The sequence below is a fragment of the Vipera ursinii genome (genome assembly GCF_947247035.1).
Source record: "Vipera ursinii genome assembly, chromosome: 12".
NCBI classification, from domain to species: domain Eukaryota; kingdom Metazoa; phylum Chordata; class Lepidosauria; order Squamata; family Viperidae; genus Vipera; species Vipera ursinii.
Genome location: NC_139525.1, coordinates 19,344,818 through 19,357,026, shown reverse-complemented (window position 1 = coordinate 19,357,026; position 12,209 = coordinate 19,344,818). Strand labels below are relative to the sequence as shown.

General features: G+C 47.4%; 1 protein-coding gene across 1 annotated transcript in view; it reads right to left on the bottom strand.

Annotated features, from left to right (window-relative positions):
* Nucleotides 1-5,657, bottom strand: part of AR (androgen receptor) — a 252,096-nt gene extending 246,439 nt beyond the window's left edge. The window contains exon 1 of the mRNA XM_083372317.1: nucleotides 4,180-5,657. Within this exon, the coding sequence (XP_083228443.1) occupies nucleotides 4,180-5,408 (1,229 nt within the window). The 5' untranslated portion in view covers nucleotides 5,409-5,657. The remainder of the gene's footprint in view (nucleotides 1-4,179) is intronic.
* Between the last annotated feature and the right edge of the window lie 6,552 nt (nucleotides 5,658-12,209).

Sequence of the window (12,209 nt, the reverse complement as noted above, 5' to 3'; positions counted from 1 at the left end):
GCTCACGGCCAAATGAATTTGAGTAGCAGCAACAAACGAAGAGTTTCACATAACCTGCAGGAATTAAATGTAGGGAGAATACATTGAGGAGAGGGGAATAATCTAAAAATGAATCTACTCTTATAAGCATTTGCTCTCAAATTTATACATTACAAGATCAAAGCTCCTTAAACACTATGTTTTCACGTCTGCAATCCATCATGTCTACAGCATATGTTCTCATTACCTTTGGAGTAGAAGTCAGAAGGAAATATAGGGGGAAATACCAGCAAGAGCTATAAGCTGAACTCATAGGATGCTGTAAAATGGTCACCTCTACGATAGGCTGCTGCGTTCCTCTGCAACGGCCTCGCAGGCTTCCTTCACTCTCCAGACAAGGCACTGAGGGCTGCAGCCTACCTGGATTCAAACGGGCAGCCAGAAAGACCTCAAGTTTTAAATATGTACAAGTTACCCCATGGAGTCACATAAGACCCTCACAGATGGGAGTTATGAAAAGAAGTTAAATAAATAAATAAGCAAACGTCTGCTAGTATCATGAACAAATTAAGTATTTAAAATGCTGCCTTCTCTCAAACTCTTCAGCTTTTGCTTGTACAATACAGTGTTCAATTATAGCACCAACACTGCCAGAATCGACCACTTCTAAAGTGCAGGATTTAAAGCAAAAGGTTTGACCATTCCTGATGAAACAAAGGGGTGCAGAAGCATCCATTTTGGTTGGAATGCAGCTGCTTAAGCCCCTAGTTTGCAACAAGCCCCCTCAGAAGGAAAAGCTTGCATGGGGATTCCATTTTATCACCAAGCAAGAAAAAACCATGTTCAGAATTTTCTGTACTGTAGCAAAATACACAGCTTGAGGCATGATCCAGATGCAAACTATTAACATTTTTCAGATTGATTTTCTTAAACCTGAAGCCTACTTGCATTTTTTGCAGATATTTCACACCAGAACCGTGGCTACCAACCTACTGTTAGAGAAGTCCTACTGGACACATCATAACTAGAATTTCTGTTCTAGTTATGATGCCATCTGCTAACAAACAGCTGTGGTCCAATTCAAATGAAAGCAAAGAAGTTTGGCTATAAATCGCAGTTGCAGATATACTGCTCCAAAGGCAACTGAACAGACCAGCAGGATCTGCTGTTCCATTCCAACAAAAGGCAAAGAGGCCTCTTGCAAGAACCGCATCATAAATAACTTTGGATCACCATACTGTAACATTTCAACAGGACCTACAGTCATAAACGTAAAGAGTCAATCCAGGTCTATTGACGTCAATGGGGAACTTTCCATTAGATTCCATAGAGAACTGGATTAGGCCCAAGATAAATGCTATGAAGGGAAAGGATACTCAAAGCACTTACAACATACCTTTTTTATTATTATCACAAACGGGCAGCCTGAAATATTTTTTCAGTACTAGTCTATCAAATTTCTAAGTGTCTGGTTCCTAGTGCTGTAGAATATTTTATATATGGGCACTGTGAATCCGAATGGGAAATATTCAAGCATTATATCACACGGACAAAACGTCTTCCACAAAAGAAGCACTGATAGCTCTTTCATTTTAGCTCAGATTCCACAATTTTCATGCTATAGAAAGAAGCTTTCCTTCAAAGTATTGGCAGGACTGACTTCTGCAAATAGACATAAATGTTAACCAACCAACAGTTACCTTAATATACATTAACCAGAAATTTAGATTAGGATGCAATTCTTATGGTTTAGCAAATGCCAGTTGCTAATTTCCGGACACAACACATTGCTGAAGATACTTTCAGTAGAATTTTGCTTGCAACTCTTAGCAACACTTTAATGTAACCATAGATAGTAGCCCCAACTAGGAAAGGGAGAGTTAGATCAAGAGGACTTCGAAGTAAAGCAGGAACCACAAAATGGGGCTTTGGCTGCCTTTTCCTCCTCATGTCTGAGAAGCAGTTAAATGGGCCGGAAGAAAATTTATTTATTTATTATTGGGACTTATTGGCGATGCTCTAAATCAGGGGTTCCCAACCAGGTGTGCTCACACACCCTGGGGGTACGAGACGATATTCCAGGGGGTGCAAAAACTTGGGTTTTCAAAATTATAGCGTATATGCATAATTCATTGCCATTATTTCAAACTTTTGTAAGGAGTGCAAGAATATATCAGAAGCGTTCTAGGGGTGCAGGGTATAGAAAAGGTTGGGAACCACTGCTCTAAATTTTCAAATTGAAAAGAATCTGGGTTGCTAATTTTGCCTATACATTTAACTGACTTGCTACCATAGAAATTGCTTTCTTCAAAGGCATTTTGCCTAATACCAAGCATGGAACGCAAAGCTGATCACAGGGAACTGGGATGTCCACTCTCTTCAGTAGCAGCATCAGCTTAGCTAGATTTATCCAACAGGATTTTGGTGAAATCGCTGAATAAATATTATACATTACCACAACTATATCATTATGCAATTTGAAGACACTGCTACACGGCAGTTTTTCTTCAGGACTTAAATCAATTTGGATTTTAATTTATTTTTATTTTTCCCTTTTGTCTTTCCTTCAGGTATTTATTTGTGTGTGTTGTGTGTGTGTGTTTAGCTTACTCTAAAGCTTCTGGATATGAGAGATGATTAAATTAAAGAATTTGTATTGTGCTAACTCTGTTCCTAGAACTTCAAGTCAACTGGTCTACTGGGCCAGAATATGAGTCCAACCAAGTTTATTCAAAACAAAGTAAACCAAATAAATCTTACACTGCTGGATCACTGAAACAAAACCTGAGATATCTAAACACATTGTGCAAACGCACAAATCAAACATTAGGTAAGAATGTTTCATTCTTTTTATTGTTAGTAATAACTAATAGTATAAAATTAAGCCCTTGTGAAAAGCTGCACTGCCTGAACAAAGCAAAGTGAGAGAATTGGGCTGTTGGAGAGCGATCTACCTCCTTATGTCGGATGCTAGGAAGGTACCTATCCTAGCTTCCATTTTAACATATGGCCAAGGAAAATCTTACTGCAGGTGCCAGAAAGGCTGGCTGACTAAACGTTTTGCCTACAGTAACCAAAATCATGTTGTAGGCTTAGTTGAAAGCAGGATCCAGCATTTTAAAAGGTATCTATGGAAAATACAACCTATTCCGAGTCGCTATTGCCAACAGGAAGAGTAATTTGTGATGAAAATAAATGGCAAAAAATATTGAGGGAAGACCAAAGTTAACGTCTACAAGCTTCATAAGATTAAGATGCTCTAGCAAGCAAGCTGTAGGTAAGTCCATGGGTCAGAGCTATCACATTGGAGTAACTGGTGTTTTCTTGGGTCCTGCACACATACATGGCTCATCTTTTTAATGACATAAAGCTAGGTACTGTATCTATGAAAAGTAAATCCTATTTAATCCAGTAGAATACTCTTCCTTTAAAGGAGAAAATATATCAATATTAATATATTAATAATTTTGTCAGGAAAACGCTGCCTGCATTTGTTTTACCCAGCTTGCTTTTTTAAAATGTGTACATATGTACAATTTACGATTCTTTAATTCAAGCTACAAAATGTATATTATGCACACAATTTACGTCACTTAACATCTGTTGTTGGCTATTACAAAAACTTCCACAGACGCAAAATAAAAGGGGAAAAAATCTAGATCATCAGCAGGGGCTTGTAATCTGCCCTTCCATATATAAAAAGGGACTAATCCCCTGGCCTGTGAATGATGCAGCTTCATTTCACAAATGGGGCTGTTTGATTTCCTTTATCTGAAAATTCAGTTGAAAACTTCTGGGGAAACCTCTTCCCTCGATCTGTGGAGAAGCCACTCCACACAGACAGCCAGGCCTTCGGCGAAACGCAAGAAAACAACCGCTCGTCCGCGCAAGCGGAGTTGCGCGGTGCTCCTTAACCATTGTTGCTGCCACCCCACCAAGCTCCCCTTGCTCTCATCGCCCCTTCCGAGCCCCGCTTGAGCAAAAGCCAAGGCGGGACAGGCGATTCCCCGGACGGGGGGGCATTCTTCTCCCCCAGAGAAAGCAAGGCGCCGTCCAAGGGGCCCAGCCCGGGAGGGTCGGCGCCTCTCCTGCCCCCAAAGCGCACAGAAGGCGGACGCGGCTTCCCTGGGGTTCACCGGGGCCCTCCAGGCCGGGCGCCCGCGCCTTAGCCCGGCCGCTCTTCCCGCCGCGACTCCTTACCTCACGTCTCCGTAGGCGCCCGCGTAGCCCTCCATCCAAGGCCCCAGCTCCGTCTTGATGCAGCCGGGCGCCGGAGCAAAGGGCATCCTGCCCATCACGCCTCCGGGATACCACACCTCGGAAGGCAGGTCGGCTCCTTCCTGGCCGGTCGGCCCTTGACCCCGGCCGTAGCCGAAGGCAGTCGGGGGGGCGCCCTCGGCCGAGGCGCAGGGGCCGTAGACTTGCGCGTCCTCCGGGAAGAAAGGGTGCCAGCCCGGGCCCGGAGGGGCGCCGTAGTGGGGCGCTAAGGCGGGCAATTCCCCGGCGCGCCGGTACTGCGCGCCCCAGATGCCGCCCGCCGCGTACTCCAGCGGGCTCTCCAGCTTGATGCGGCCGTGCGAGGCGAGCGCCAGCTGGAAGTTGTAATAGTCGCGGCTCTGGAAGGCGCCCGCCGGCGGCTCGTCCAGCTCGGGCGAGCTCTTGAAGAGGCTCAGGTGGCCCGGTACGTCCATGGCCAGCGCGCCTTCGCCGCCGCCGCCGCCTTCCTGCTCGGCTTCGACGATTTTGCAGCCCCCCAGGGCCACGGGCCGAGCTTGCGCGCCCGGCAGCGCAAACATGCAGTCGCCGCGGCTCGTTGCCGCTTCGCCGCCGCCGCCGCCGGGCCCTTCGAGCGCTTCCACCGCCAGGCCCATGGAGGCAGAGACGGCTTTACAGAGCTCCTTGGCGCTCTCGCCCAAGTAGTCTTCCTTGGCGGCGCTGGCTTCGTCGCCGCCGCCGCCTGCGGCCCCGCCGCCACGCGGCTCCCCTTCCGCCGCTGCCACCGCGGGCAGGAGGCTGCTCTCGGTCAAGATGTCTTTCAGGTCCCCGGAGCAGCTCTGGAACGAGGGTGCCAGCAAGGCCAGGGACGAAGAGGCGGCCGAGGGGGCGGCGGCGCCCGCCGGATGGGGCTCGCGATCGGCCGGCTGAAGCCCTTTGCTGCCAGAGGCAGCCTCGTCCAGCGGCAGGTAAGCGGGGGAGCCGGGCTGCCGCTGCTGCTGTCGCGGGCTGGGCTCTTGCAGGCGGGCGCCCGGCGGGCCGGCGGAAGGAGAGCCCGCTGCCTGGCTGCTGGGCCCGACCTCCTCTCGCGCTACGCCAGGGCCGGGACTCTGGAAAGCCTCGCGGACGCTCTGGAAAAGGCTCTGGAAAGCTCCGCGGAAAGTTTTTCCCGGCGGCCGGGCATAGACCCTGCCCAGCCCGACGTGGACTTCCATGCCCCGTTGGTGGCAAGTGCGCGGGATGAACTTTGGCGGCTTCCTCACTGGCAAGGGCGGCTTTTCCCCTCGGGGAGGAGTCCTTGGCGGAGCGGCGATGCCGCGACGACTGGCACCTTTATCAGAAGCGGCGGCGGCGGCGGCCAAAGCCGGCGATCATCCCTTTCAGGGCGAAGAGCCGTCGGAACGCCCGGGAGCAGGGCAGGTCCGAGCAGGTGCCGCGCTAGGAGACGCGGCTTGCCGCTTGCGGGACACTGATCCGGAAGTCGGGGCTGGCCTGCTGAAGCGCCCGAGAGCGCGGCCTAGGAGAGCAGCGGCTGCCAAGGGGGAGAGGCGGGGACCGAGAAGCGGCGGGTGCCACGCTGCCTCGGCCGCGCCTGTTGCTACGATGAACTTTCTCGGCGGAAAAAAACGGACAGGCAGGCCGGCTGCGCGGCGGCTCCGACCGCCGAGCGGCGTCTCCCTTGCAGGCAGGCGCCGGCCGAGCGAGGCGAAAGTTGAGTGCGACTGCGGGCAGGCGGGCGCACGAAGAGAGCGAGCGGCTCGCGTCCTCTCGGCTTCCCTCACCCGGACGAAAGCGAAGTGAAGCGACTCCGGCGCGCGAACCGGCAGCTTTGGAGGCGGCTGGGCCGGCCCGCCCCTTTTGCCCCCGCCTGGCGCTGGGAGCGAGAGGTCGCGCTCCGGCGGGCCGGGGAGGAGCGGAGTCGAGGGGCCGCCGGGCAGCCCAATCAGCTGGGCCGAGCAGAGACGAGCAACAAGTGGGCTAAGCGGAGAAGCCAGGCGGGCAGGCCCTCTTCGGCCGCTGGCTGGGAGGAGACGCGCTGCTCCTTCTTCTCCCTGGCTTCCGCGGCAGGCGGCGCCCTGCACGACGGAGGCGAGCGGGCCCGGCAAGAAGGCTGCCGGTCTTGCCTGGGAGGCTGGCACCGCCGCGAAGCTTCGGGCTTTATGTAGCGGCGGCCCGGCGCCGCTACTCTGCATACGCACGCCCAGCTCCACGTGCCGAAGGCAGGTGCTGCTGAAGCGCGGGCGCCGCGAACGGCAGGCCGGCCGCGACGCTGACCGCCGGGGGCCAAAGCCCGACGTGAGGCTGGTTCGGGGGAAGCGGAGCTCGTGGACCGCCGCCCCCGCCCGGCCTGCCCTGCCTCGAAGGGTCGCGAAGTCCGCGCCGGGAAGAAGCTCCGCTACCCCGCTGCGGCCCGGAGTCCCCGGCGTCGCTCTGCCTCAGCCAGCTGCGGGAGCCGGGCCTTCCCGCTCTGGTTTTCAGGCAGCCTTCCCGGCTCTTTGGGGACCGAGGCCGCCCGTGAAGTTGATGAAAAAGGGTGCGAGGCATCGGCTGCGGGGCCCCGGGCGCTGCACTCCTACCGCGCTGGGGAGCCCTTTTCTCAACTGCCTGGCTTGGAGCTTCTGCCTAAGAGAAGCCAGCAAGGCCGGAGGCCCCCGGCCAGGCGTCTGGGCGGGCGGAAGGCCCCGGGGTTGCCCAGCGTAGGCACCCTTAGCTTCAAGGGGAGCGGGCCTAGCTGAGCCTAAACGACGGGGCTGACGTCGTTTGGCTTAGCTTGCATGGTGCCTCGTCAGAAATGGTGCAGAGCAAGTTGCAACTACAAATAGCTGTTCAAGGGGCCCAAGTCACGACTTGAAATGTCCTATAGTCAGGGTGGTACAAAGCATTTCATTCCGTGATATTTTGAGTTTTGAGTTCCTACTGCCATGTCCCCCCTCCCCCACAATTCCTCCAGGCCAGGGGTAGGCAACCTTGGCTCTTTTATGACTCATGGACTTCAAGTCCGAGAATTCCTGAGCCAGCTGTTCTGGGAGTTGAAGTCAAGGAGACCTAAAAGAGTCAAGGTTGCCTACCCCTGCTCTAGGCCATGAAACCTGAACTACATTGCAATTGGCCAAAGGGAGTCCGGTCAATTGTGCTCCCCAGAGAAACAACCAGGCAACTCTCTTGCCTCATTTTTCTGGAAAAGGTAGTCCTTCCTCTCTCAGGCACCTCTCTCCAGTTTTCCCACCTCCGGGTGAAGCCTCTCTTCTCGAGGGCTATCAAGAGGTTGGTAATTTGGGGTTGATCATTTGTATTTGTTTGTGATGCTGCCTTTTGTGCTGTACATCAGCCTCAAAAAAGCTGAGGTCTGCAGCCTTGAACTGCTTTGAATCACTGAACTTATGTAATGATAAATAGTTTAAATGTGGAACCCCATTTTAAGCAGAGAAGCTATATGAAATTATGTGAAATTGGTTTTTGATAATGCTTTGGTTTCAGCATGCTAAATGAAAATAGTTGGGTTTTTTTATACCAAGAAGTAGTCATCCATGTTTATTAGACTGTGCGTTCTTACTTACTCTAATACAGGGTTTAAATTGATGTTCTGGATATTTTTTGCCATTTTTTCCTCTAAAAGTTTATGTTGAAAAACATGTTAACAAACAATGCAAGCTCAGTCACAAAACCACTCTTCATGGTCAAAGTGAGGAGAAACATTCTTTTTCCTCCTTGTATAAATGTAATCAGCTAATATTTGCATTCAAGCAACTCACCCTAGCTGTAACATCCTCAAAGTTGCAATTCCTATTTACTGAATGTCCATGAAGGCTGGATTAGAGAAGCTGGACTTACCCACAAGTCAGGTAAAAAGTCCCGAGTCCCCTTTTGCCCAAATGGATGTGGAGAAGGCAAGGAATTGTACAGGTGGTGAATGAGGTTCTAGAAAAAGGCTGATGGAAGAGAGAGAAGGGATTGCACTCTTCAGTTCTGTACTTGAAGGTCTAAAGAGAGTTCACCATTTCTGGCTCCTAAAGAATCTATGTAAGTAAGCTGTAAATTTCCCCCAAAAAATTATTCTTGCATAAAGATATTCACAGGGTATCATACAAAGGGTGAACGGTGTTGATAAATTTGCAAGTAAAGAATGACAATGATAAAATAAAAAAATATTGGTGACTGAAAGAAGGTAACAGTGCAGCAGTCTGTTCCAACAGACAGTAAAATGAAAACTGTTCTAAGTCAAAATGCAGTTTTTAAAAGGCTGGGAAAACTCCTTGAATAAGGGTCTCACGGACCCAGAGGGCACCACTGAAAAGACTGAGTAGATCCACATAGCTGTTTGCTCTCGTACAAACCACTACGTGCTGCTATCTTAAATGTGGCCCTTGCAGCAGGGCTGGAATGTGCGGGAGGTAAAATCAGTCTACCTATCACACACACACACACACACACACACACACACACACACACAGCGCATTCTAAAGGATTAAAATTGGCTGAAATTCAAGCTGCATCCACCATATTCCACTGTGTGAAATCTTCTCCAGTCGGTCTGCATAATGTTCTGGTTATCCTGTGAACAACAATTGGCTCGATGTTGTTTTGCTGTCACAGTAAACTTTTTTTAAAAAAAAATTCTTCAAGCTGTAAGTCATTTATTTGACTGTTTGACTTAACAACCAACAGAGCAAAGAGTTTTTGTATCTGTTGGCTGCCATCTACTGATTATCCCCATTTGTGCAGCTACTGCTTGAGTGCTGTTAAAGAGCTGAAGCTTCAGAAAAGGGGTTATGGGCATTGTTGTGGCAACTACGTGCAAAGAACATTATATGAAGAAAAGAAATGAGAAATTGGGGCTCCCAAGAGCCAGGGCCACTGGGAAAGGAATTTGCTTCCAGACATCCCTTCGATTAACTTCAGTTACAGGCCTTGAATCAGGAATATGTTTGCTAGTCAGCCTTAAGGCTTCTGCTGTTCAGTCATCTCATGGAGGAAAAAAAAGCAGGGGGAGGGAGCAAGTAAAGTCGCTGTGAAGCCAGGTTCTGATCTCCCTTAGAGCCAAAAAGGATTGAGGCATGGGAGAAGAAGTCAAAAACTGGATAGAAGGGAACAGGAAACAGACAGAAACAGACTTCTGGAGAATAAATGGCCAAGTGAACATGTCTCCGTGAGTAGCAGGGCTGGCAACTGCAACAGAATGTAGAGCTGAAAAGTAGACCGGCTCTCTCTAATTCCTCTCTGGATAAGCAGAGGGCTTGAGATCCCCCACGTGCCCCAGACCGCTGCTCCTCATGAGGAGACAGCAAGGCAGCAGCCGGGGTGGGTTGAGACAAGGAAATGGCCATTCTATTGAAGTTGTGGGTTGGTAGAGTTCACGTACCCCCTTTTCTAAATCACTTTCAGAAATGGCTTTTTCACTGCTTTATTAGCCACCTTTGGATTGACAGGTTTTAAACACTGAATTTCCTTTAAGAACTACATACACAGGCAACAAGCACAACACGGAGGTGCAGGTTGGGGGGGGAGAAATAAACAACTTTCCCATTCCTTTCTATGAGAAAACACTTTTGGTTTAAAACATGTTAAGATTTTAAAAACTGGACAATTAAAGAAAAAGAACACTCAGTTTACCATTACAAGATGAAGCAAAATATTTTAACATTTGGATATGGTAAAGGATATTTTTGAACAACGAAATCAGAAGTTAAATTTTAGAAGTGTCTGTTTCTATGGATAGTTTGTGTCTAAACTTTTTATGGAAAAAAAGCAAATTCTACCAAAAAAAGTAAGACTGAGATAAAAGTGGATTTCTACAAGAATGACTCAGAAAAAGATGTTACCCTGGATTTATAAAAGAAAATGACTGATGTCCTAATAATTAAATGAGATATACAAAAAAATAATCCAAGACCTGGATAATTTTCCTATACTGGATTTACAAAGGAGTCTTGCTAAAGTTTTGAAGAATTTTGTGGGAAAGAAAAAACAAAACATTAAAAATCAAGTTCTATGTCTGACATTATCTGAAGGAACTAAAGATCATGACTGTAAAAAGTAAATATATATGTGTGTGTGTGTGTGTGTGTGTGTATATATATATATATATATATATATATATATATATATATATATATATATATATATATATATATATATATATATAAAGTTGGTTTATCTAATAAGATTAAGATAGCTATGTTATCTCTGGTAACTGTCAGGACTGAAATGATGACACTTTAGGGATTTGTTTTAAATAAGGGATAGCATACAATAGTTTTATTGTTTCTTTACTGTCTTTCTAGTTTTCCTTCCCTTTTCCTTGCATGTTTTATTCATTTTATTCCATTTTTTCAGTTGGCATTACTTTTTATTGGTGTAATATTAAAATTACTATATGTATAAAAAATGAAACAGGCAGAACCAATTTGAACTGGAGGTTTGCAGATAAGAAACATACCTTTTCAGGCGATCTGCCCCAGGTAAGGCCTCAAGACATTGGAATTTTCCTCCAATGTGATTTTTCCATGTATTTTACCACAAAAGATAGATAGGACAGGCTAGAAAAATCAGTACCCTCCTAACCATATCCAAGCACTCCGAATTTGTTGGCGATGTCCATTTTGCTCTCTGAGTTCAGGGTGATCTAACCCTAACCATAAGTAGAATTCTGCTCCCATGTATTTTACCAGGAAACATATACGGCAGCCTAGAAAAGTCAGTGCCCTCCTAACCATACCCAAGTGTTGCAGGTTTGTTGGTGATGTCCATTTTGCTCTCTTGAGTTCATGGTGACCTAACCTTAACCCTAAGTGGAGTTTTCCTCCAATGGGATTTTCCCATGTATTTTACCAGGAAACAGATAGGGCAGCCTAGAAAAGTCAGTGCCCTCCTAAACATATCCAAGAACTTCAAATTTGTTGGCAATGTCCATTTTGCTGTCTGGGTTCCTGGTGACCTAACCCTAAATGGAATTTTCCTCCAATGGGATTTTCCTATGTATTTTACCAGGAAACATAGACAGGGCAGCCTATAAAAGTGAATGCCTTACTAACCATACCCAAACACACTGAATTTGTTGGCAATGTCCATTTTGCTCTCATGGTGACATAACCCTAACCCTATGTTTTGCCCCCAATGTATTGCCCCCAACAATCTGGGTCCTCATTTTACCAACCTCAGAAGGATGGAAGGCTGACAACCTTCAGTCGGTCAGGATCAAATTTCAGGCTATGGGCAGAGTTTGCATGCAATACTGTATTCTAACCACTGTGCCACCAGGCTTCTGTCACTTATCTCTGTAGGTAATAAGTGTAGCTGCCCCTCTAGTTGCCTTCTCTACCATTTGGGTAATGATGTTATCAGCTAGGTTGGTCAGGAATACAATAGGTTCAATCTCCTATTTGTTGCAGAGTTTGTCTCCCAGTTGATGTCAGGGAGTTAAAGTCTCCCATTACAACTGTGATGTGTTTTCTACATAAATTGGTTAACTGATTAGCAAAAAAAATTAATCTATTTCTTCTGCTTTGTTCAGTGGCCTGTAGTATACACCTATGTCCTATGGCAATGCTATTCATTCTCCAAGTGAGATCTGATCAAGGTAGAATAGAGAGAATAATTATTTCCTGGAATTTGGAGTCTACATTCCTTTTATCAGAATCAGAATAAAGCTGAAAGGGACCTTGGAGGTCTTCTAGTACAAGCAGGAGTCCCTATATCATTTCAGACAAGTGGCTGTCCAGTCTTTTCTTAAAAATCTCCAGTGATGCACCTACAACTTTTGAAGGCAAGCTGTTCCCCAGTTAATTATTCTCACTATTAGGAAGTTTCTCCTTAATTCCATATTGCTTCTCTCCTTCATTAATTTCCATCCATTGTTTCTTTTCTTGCCTTCTGATGTCTTGCTTTTTGAAGCTCTCTCTATGCCTCTGTCTTTCTCTGTGTCTAACTCTCTCTCTCTCTCTCTCTCTTTGTGTGTGTGTGTGTCTGTGTCTGTGTCTGTGTCTCTGTCTGTCTCTCTCTCTCTCTCTCTCTCTCTG